This window comes from Centroberyx gerrardi, chromosome 19 (assembly GCF_048128805.1).
Source record: "Centroberyx gerrardi isolate f3 chromosome 19, fCenGer3.hap1.cur.20231027, whole genome shotgun sequence".
NCBI classification, from domain to species: domain Eukaryota; kingdom Metazoa; phylum Chordata; class Actinopteri; order Beryciformes; family Berycidae; genus Centroberyx; species Centroberyx gerrardi.
This window is the reverse complement of record NC_136015.1, coordinates 13,762,767-13,771,944: the sequence shown is the minus strand read 5'-3', so window position 1 is coordinate 13,771,944 and position 9,178 is coordinate 13,762,767. Positions and strand designations below refer to the sequence as shown.

Below are 9,178 nucleotides of genomic sequence, written 5' to 3'. Positions count from 1 at the left end.
CACACAAGAGAAACCGCAAAAAAGATTCTCAGGCTGAAATGAAAAAAAAAAAAAGAATGATTACATCCATATATATGTAGGGAGAGGAAAATTATATATAAAAATGACACACGGCAATCAATACTTTTGCTGCTTGTATTGTACTGTATATAACAAAAAAAGAAGTATTTACAAAAACCAATACCCACTGTCACGTGTCAATTTGATTTTTTTTCTTTTCTTCTCATTTGAAACAGAGCAAAAACATTCTTTTTTTTTTGGGAAGAGTGGGTGGGAGACATTAATTTTTCTTTTTTTTTTATTATTTTTGCGTTTTGTTTCTCCCCTCCCCCCGCTTTGCTAATGCTATTGGGGTGGGATTTGACCCTCCCCTGCCTCAGGGTGGTGTCCCAGGCTTCCGACATAGGGTGGTGGTAGTTTCATAGTAGTATGGGGGGGGGGGGTATGGGGGAGGGGGGGTGGAGGTGGAGGGGGAGGGGGTTCGGGGTGGGGTGGGGTGGAGGGTGTAGGGCAGGAGGAAGAAGGTGGGGGTGTTCCTTGGGGGTCGGGGTGGGGTCGGGTGGGGGGGGGTCGTAGAACCGGTTGGGGCTGCTCACGCTGTCACCTCTTCTCTCAACTCCTTGTTCCTGCGCACCTCCTGCGCATGCCTCTCCTAGAAAGGACACACACACACACACACACACACACACGCAGATTGAGGTTTTCATGTGTATCTGTGCAGCTGAACCTTTCCTGACATTTGCTTCTTGCTCACTTCAGTTTACTACCAGCACTCTTCCCTGACCTTTGCAGTGAGACCGACCTACTTCATTCCCTCTCCTATCTCCTGTCCTCCTCTCCACCTCTCCTTTCCTCCTCCTTGCCTCCACCTCCACCTCTTTCTTTTCATCCATTCCCCCAGGAAGCCTGTCTCTAATTTTTCCCTGTCCTTCCCGCCCATCTGGTCTCCTCCAATCTCTCCCCTTCTAGTCTTTCACCATCCTTCTCTCCCCTCCCTTTCTCTCTCTCTCTCCTACCCAACTTCCACCTCCCTCTCACCCTCCCTCATCCTCTCCTCCTCATCCTCTCCTCCTCTTCCTCTCCTTCTTACCAGCCACCTAGATCTCCTCTCCACCTCCACATTCCCTGCCCCCTCTTCCTCACCTTCTCCTGCAGGCGATCCATGATGGAGGCCAGGTAGGCCTCCCGGTTCTCCTGGATCTGCTCCATCTTCAGCTGGAGCTTCTCCTCGGCCATGCGGCTGAAGTTGCTGTTCTCCTCCATGGCCTTCATCAGCACGTCGCGCTCGTGCTCCCGCTTCTCAGCCAGGGCCCGGAGTACCTGGGCCTCCTGGGACTGGAGGGAGGGGGAGGAGGAGGCAGAGCGGTGGACAGAGAGAGAGAGAGAGAGAGAAAGAGAGAGAGAGACAGAGAGAGGATGAGTCAGAGAGAGAGGATGAGTCAGAGAGAAAGGGCGGAGAGGGAGAGAGAGCATCAGATAGTGAGATACCGAACACTGCTTAGTTATTCCTACATTTTGAGCATGGATTGGATCTGATCCAACTAATCAACCATGCAATGTTTAGTACAAAAAAGTCAATAGGAATTTTTCTCCTTGCCACCTTCATCTTCTCTTATTATGTACTACAACATGTAGCATATAGATCTGGCCAACAATATTGGACATTTGGCGTTGAAAAATATCTGTCCAGCTGTGATATTGATTGGCTGATTAATTTGTTGGTGGGTTGCTCGATTGGTCAGCTGCTTGACTGATTGTATTGACGTGAGTATCAATGAGATGCAAGAATTAGCCAATGTCAGATTAGATTGTTTATTGTTTAGACGTATGCAACCAATGGACGTGTGACACACTATTGACCAAACAACCAGACATCAGATTAATGTCTCATATGATCGATTGATGTCAAACTGATTGATGTTATTACAGCCTACCAGTGATGTTATGTGAAACTGGGCAGGCTGAATTTCCTGCTTAATTTAGATTTGGGTAATAATATTTGCAATCTATCATTAGAAATGTATTTTTTACACTTCAGGCTCAGTTCAGGTCGGACAGAAATCTTTGGGTTGTTCTCAAATCTTCCGGCTGTAAAATTTATTCAGGCAATGTGATGCGTGGCAGCTGGGTGCAACGACAAGGACTGGAAAACACCCTTACTCTCCTCCGGTCCTCAGCTGCCTCCAGCTTCTTCTGGATGTCCTCCAGGGAAATGTCCTTCTTAGGGGGGCTGGTGATGCAGTGGGCAGCATCCGACACGGGGGAGGGAGGCTTCAGGATGACCTCAAAGGCCTGGCCAGAGGCCCGCTTGTTAATGGGCTTGATGTCCATGTCTGTGTGTGTGTGTGTGTGTGTGTGTTTATTTAGTGAAATACAGAAAGAAAGGAAGGAAGGAAGGAAAGAAGAAAGAAAGACAGAAAGAAAGAAAGAAAGAAAGAAAGAAAGAAAGAAAGAAAGAAAGAAAATGAATGTGCATTGTTGTATTGTGAGTGTGGTGAATTTCACAGAGAGGAAAAGGAGAAACAAAGAGGATACTTTAAAATCTTGCCTGTGCAGCTAGAGTGTACTGTCTACAGCTATAAGCACCAACATTTGCTCCCTCAATTAGCTCTGTCTTATTTTTCAGTTGAATATATATGGAAAAAATATCTGCCAGAATTGAATCTTAGTCTGCAGTCTTATTACTACTCACCTTCAAACTCACCCATGAGGTTCTTGCGAGTCTCAGGATACAGACAAGAGCAGATGAGTGAGAGAACTGAAATCTCCTTCATCTTCTCCTTGTAAGCTGTGATAGAGATAAATGGACACATGGCTGTGTGTTAGTGTGCATGTGTGTGTATGGAGCACAGTGCTTAACACACACACACACACACACACACACACACAGACGAAACATCATTAACCCACTTTCTCCTCCTCAGGAGGTCCTCGCTGCAAATGGCATCTTAAGATTTTTGGGAAAATAAATATTCAGCAAGTCCTCAAAAAAGAAAACCTCATCAAAGGATGTCTGGAGCTGGATTGCCCTGGGTTTTGCAGGCATTTTGTGGCCTTTGTTTTCTCCAAGCTGTAAGGGGAGGCAGAGTGAATGCTGCCTTTACTTGGCCTAATTTCCCCAACAGCCAAGAAGCCGCTATCCCCACAGGATTTTCCACACATCATTAGCTATGCATTTCATTTTGGGCTATTATTTATTTACGTAGTCAGACCAACGCCCCTTTGCCTCTCAGCCGTTTTGTGGCTAGCACTAAAAAACATCAGAGATTTGTTGATGTGGTTCAGGTAATCTAAAAAGAGAAGAAGCCAGGGTTTAGGTTAGATGGTCAGGATGATCTTTGAGCTGTCCCTTATCTTCTTTGGCTATGGCCAGTGGGAGGAGGCTAATAGCCGAGGCTTTAGCTTATCAGCATAACACAGCAATATGACTTTCCATCCCTTAGCCCCTTTATAGCCCAAAAATTAATAACAGTAAAGCAAAGCTGGCATCAAAATCAGACTAGTATTTGGCGACCTGCGCCATGCTCAAAAGAGAGGAACAAAAGTGCTCCAAAGGGCAGACAGAGAAAAAAATAGCAAAGAAAAGAACAACCAACCTTGTCTAACCTTGATTTTTTTATTCCAATGTTTTTGGCACCTACTACATTGTAATGTGAGTCTAGAGTTCAGCAGCATTCCCTGCAGGGAGAGAGGCAAAAAATATCTGCAACTCACTGCGGGTTCTGAAAGACTCTGCTTTTGCATACGGCTGCTGCGCTGTGTCGAGGTACAGTGCCTCATAGGGGACATTTGCATGCCAAGTGCAATAGTATAGCGTAATCCATCACCCAGAGCACAAGGCCTGCAGGGCTGTGTGCCACACTGATTCATGATTTGCAGCGGGCTACAGTAGTGGAGCTAGAAATGAGATTTACTATGAAAGAGCTTCTCCATGGTGGGGTACGGTGTACAGTATGATTAATCCAAATCCTCTCCCTTATTCTCTCTCTCTCTTATTCCTTGCTCTCTCTCTCTGCTTTTCTCTTCCTCTGTGTCTCTCACTCTCTGCCCTGCAGACTGGCAGACGCCACAGTAATGTGATCAACTCTCAGATGTTGCACTCTCTACTCTCTGATGGCCTTGTTAACCCCTTCCCTGAGGAGGAAGTGAGAGAGGGAGAAAGCACGGCGGGGGGTGAAACAAAAAGGAAGAGAGAGAAACAGAGAGAGACTCTGGATGAAAGGAGAGAGGGGAGTGAGTGGCAGAGGCTTGGGGAGAAAGGTGGGGTTTGGTTTGGTTTGGTTTGGTAGAGGAAGAAAAGAGGAACAGAAAAAGGGGGGGTTTCGGATGAAAGGACTGACGATGGGGAACGAGGGGATGGAGAGGGAGGGAGGAAGAGGGAGGGATAGGATGTAGGCGGAAGAGAGAAACTTAAACTCTTGGGTGGGTGGGTGGGTGGGGGGGGGGTTGCAATCACGCTAACACTTAAAAACAACCAAACACCCAAAAAAAAAAAGAAATCACAGACAGGAGGATTATAAGGAGGCAGAAAAGGAGATGGGAGATGAGGAAGCAGAGAGTGAGGGGAGTGTGTGTGTGTGTGTGTGTGTGTGTGTGTGCGCGTGCGCATGCATAAGGGGGCTGAAACTCCCAGTGGGATCTGCAACCTGCCCCCCCCCCCACAGACTGCCTAATGGAAACAGCCGCCTCAGGTGGATGGAGCTTTAATTTGTAATCAGTGGACCGGACCATTTCAGCTGACAGGGGGGAGCGGAGGAGGACACTGTTGTCACCAGCTCATTAGGTGCTGTGTATGCCCCCCACACACAACACCACTTGACAGCTGAAGACGGGAACAATTGACAATTCAGTGGAGCAGGTAATTTGGGTTAAGTGCTTATGGGGCGCAGGTCAGAAGTGACTCTTGATTGGCTGTTGTCAAGTCATGGGCGGGGCCTTTTCTGCATCCAGTATTTGGTTCATCTTATCAACCTGGCAATTTTGATTAAGTCAAGTTTGATGATTTGAGGTGTGTAGGTTGGGGTTTTTTGGAAGAATAGTATGTGCTACTTACAGTGCAGCAGGAAACTGGTTAAGTATGGAGGGCTGTATTCTGTCAACACTGCAGAAAGCATTAGCTGAGGATATTAATTTTCTGTGTGTTTGCTGTTGCTGTATAAGCGTCAATCACATTTATGCATAATCTTGAAAGCTCAGTGTTCACGATTAATTGAAACAGAGCTATAGAGGCAATAAATCCACTCTTTCACCAGAGGAGCCTTTTTTTTTTTATATCCCCAATCAAAAATATTATATTCTCTGCTGTGCAAAAAAATTTCAATCGCACAGTCAGTCCCTGTGCCTCTCCAGGAAGAAAATACAGATTTTCCTGCTGTAACCACTGCAATGAGCTCATTCCCAATGGATCATTAAGATGACAGCTGCTCTGGACTGGCATCCTTTGCCATTCCACAGCATGGAGTGTCCAGTCTGTTCAAAGATGTTAGCTGAAGTTTGGAAACGCTGGGTCAGGTGCATGTGTCACTGCGGGATACGCAGTGAGTACCAGATAATGTCAGACCAGGATGACTCCACCTTCCTGCACCCAGTCCGGTCTGGCAGGCTGGTTTCAGCCAGTCAGCTCTGCCTCCTCCTGTCCCGACCACAGACACACAGCCAGCAAACTGCACTTCCTCTCTCAATCCATCAGCAAAGAGCACAGATCATCAATATCTCCCTCCTCCCCCACATGCATCCCTCATCCCCTGCACCTTCTCTATCCCCCAGCCTCCCCCATCTCATCTGTTGCTGATGCAGTCCCCACCTCAATCCCACTTCTCTGTTTCTTACTCTCTCTTGCTCTCTCTCTCTTTCCCTCTCTCTCTCTTTTCCCCTCTCTCTTTCTCCCACTCTCTGCCTCCCCCGAGAGCTTGAATTCTGTGGTAACACATACCGCCACACCCCTTTTCCTTACTTTCCATCCCTTATTTCTCTCAGCCGCACTCTTCCTCCCTCCCTTCGTCTCCCCTTGAATGCCCAACCCCCCACTACAGGAATTTAGACAGAGAGTGGTGCTTCCAGATTGGATGGGCATGGACAATTGGCAACAGAGCCAATTTGGGCTAAATGGCACAAAGTGAAAAACATATGAAGGATATGGCTGACAGGGCGATGCGCAAACTGCCTATTAACACCGTCTCACAGAATGTGACCCTGTGTATCACAGCGGTTACTGCCCTCCTGGGCCCTATAACCTCATGAAAGCATGAGCCTGGCTGCTGTGTTAGGCCCTTTACAGCCCGGCCACTAGACAACGATATAATCACAAAATTATGATCGTATTACCAGGGCGAGAGTGGCATATTAAGTGGGATGCTGTGGGACCCTGGCTATCGAGGGGCAGTTCTAGTCAGTTAGAAGTTTTTTCCAAAACCACGCCCAGTGTCCATTCTGGGATATCAGCGCATTAATTTTTGGCAGATTTAGAGGGAGAAGAGTGGTCACATTGGCTAAAATATCACAAAATATTAAGAGATAATGTGTTTTTGTCGAGGAATAGATCCAAAACACTGATCAAGGCGACAACACTGTAAGAAGCCCAAAGGGTCTATAAATACCAACTCATTTTCCAACCTAGGACACTATAATGTTAGACTTTTTTTGCGTCAGTGTCTCATCCAGACATTCATTTTTTAAGAAGTGATGAACAAACCATGTACGTAAATCTGATCATCACCCTAGATTGATGTCACCTAGTCCTCCCAGCCTACCTGAGGAGCAACAGTCCTCTGTACCAGGAATGGGAGTGTGTTGCATTGATCAGCAGGACTGAATGACTAATCATAATGACTGATCAATCCAGAAGACTTTAAAGCTTTTTGCTCATGGCCCATTATGGCAATAGTGCAGATTCTAAAATGTGAATACAGCAGAATTTCGAGGTGACAAATCGGTGGTGCTGTTGTCCAAGACGCTTCTGTTCCCCTACACAAAGGAATTGATCGTGGGTACCAAGCGATTGACCACACCTAATTGGATATGACAAGTCTGCATGATAAGGATCGGAAAAAAGTACTTAGAGGCCTTGGTGGGTGTGTGCTTTGGTTTTGAGCGCTGGTTTGTTTGTGTGTGATAGTTGATAATTGCAGTGTTCGTTTGTAGTGTAGAGGCGTCAGGATGTCTCTGTCTCTTTCTATCATCAACTCACAGGACTAGGTAAATAATATGGGTCTATGCATCCTGGCTCTTTGAATAGTAAACCTGTTTCTTGACCCATGAGCCCTAAAGGGTTTTTGCTCCCCCAGTTCAGAAGCATGACAGTGGAAATATCAAATCCCGCAGGTGATTCTACCATATTATGAGAGCTAATGTGTTTTAGGAGCTAAATGAACCTAACAACCTGCTGAGTGCTGACTGGCACTGAGGGCGGGATGATGACTGTGCTCTTCCACAGTGTCTGGCCCCTGCCCATCCCATTCTGCCTGTCCACAACCCAAGTCACGGAGGAGGAGGAGGAGGAGGAGGAGGAGGAGAGGGGAATAAACATAACACTCAGGGTTTTGTTGTCGGTGTCCGTCGGTGCAGACACCGGGACCCTTACTGCTGTCTGTCTGCAAGCCCCTCCATCCATCAAGTGTCTAGTCAACCGGAACGCAAACAGACTATCCTCCAGACCGACCACACACAGATTGCTCTTTCCCCCTGAAAAGAAGCCCCTAAATGAGAATCCTCCTTTGAGCCAATGTTAGAAAGGGCTAGGCTTCTTATTGATAAAGACTGCAGGCCCCCTCCAGTGTTTATAGGCCTATAAGTCCTGTAAGAGGCTGGCACAGCAATATGGTCGAATAATCAAACCCAGAAAAATAAAAATATATACTGCCTTGATGGAGAAATTCATAAGATGACACACACACGGCCTGCCATTTGTCATAAAATGCCATCCAATTTTATTTGTCCATATTAGGCCTATTGGCAAGAAATACTACCATCATAATAATAAAAGTCCAATTATAGCCTGATAATGATACAGTTACCGACCAGAATAAATTTCATAATTGTTAGGCTTTCCAATAGGCTCGCAGTGTCACACACACATTCCTGAAACGACATTCATTTCCATCGCCAGTCGTAAATTCTTCCCTCGACTGTAAACCAATTCTATGTGCGTGGATAAAGGCGATTTTTTTTTTTCCTCTCACATTCATGCTTTTAGCGGTCACCCCAAAAATTGGTTTCAGCAGGCTTACACTCCTGCTACATAGGGTGGCCCAGTTTTTGTATAAGGGGATTTGTCACGGTAAAATCATTCACACCCTTGAGAGAGGCTGGCTCGCTTTGAAGGGACCGGAGATGTTGGGTGGGGTCGCTGGCGCTGCATTATGCTGCACGGCTGTGTGTCAGGCAGCGAGGGCAGGTGCGGCACGCAGGCATCGAGGAAAAAAAAAAAACACGCTGCTCTGTGAGAAAAATCACCCGTGCTTATGATGATATGAATTCAATGTCTTTATTCGCTTGCTTTAAATTGGATGGCGAATATGCGTCAGTGATAATCACCGTAGAACTGAATCATAAACTAGCCCACATTGATCAGCACCCCTTTGGATTCAGCATGAGACAAAAGCCAGACAGATAACAGTTTATAGCCAAAACAGAGATGAAGGAATAGCAAAAAATGTTCCTTCAATTTTGCAACTTATTTTTTTAGCACTGACTTGCAATGGAGTTTGGCCGCTCCCTTTAATCAATTCTGAGCATCCTTTTGTGCCATGGGTGTCGCCACCATCCCTCAGCATCCACAAGCCTGCGTAACACCTATGCCATCTGAGAGAAATTAGGGCAAAACTCACCGATTGCGGTCTTAGCCATGTCTGTACGGTGGTGCCGGGACGGATTTACCGGAGGAGTGTGCGTCGGTGGTTGTATCCTGTATCTCGGGGCGAAGGGACTGCTGGTAAGGCACTGAGTCAGCAGAGACGGGGGCTGCCGGTGCGCCTGGTGGTCTGTTATGAGCTGCGTCAAGCCAGCTAGAAATAACCAGAGCAAGACCGGAAGTTTAGTGATTTCGCCTTCAAAATAAAAGCTTCGTATGTGTGTGTGTGTGTGTGTGGGGGGGGGGGGGGGGGGGGGATCGGTAGGCTATTGTGTGTGTGTGTGTGTGTGTGTGTGTGTGTGTGTGTGTGTCAACTAAAATCATGTCAAG

At 46.7% G+C, this 9,178-nt stretch overlaps 1 protein-coding gene across 1 annotated transcript; it reads right to left on the bottom strand.

The window, feature by feature from the left end:
• Window positions 1-592: 592 nt before the first annotated feature.
• stmn2b (stathmin 2b) lies at window positions 593-8,844 on the bottom strand. Its single transcript, XM_071901536.1, has 5 exons — window positions 8,826-8,844; window positions 2,693-2,788; window positions 2,161-2,333; window positions 1,144-1,335; window positions 593-652 (listed from the first exon to the last, which is right to left on the bottom strand). The coding sequence occupies exons 1-5, from the start codon at window positions 8,842-8,844 to the stop codon at window positions 593-595; spliced, it is 540 nt and encodes a 179-aa protein (XP_071757637.1).
• Between the last annotated feature and the right edge of the window lie 334 nt (window positions 8,845-9,178).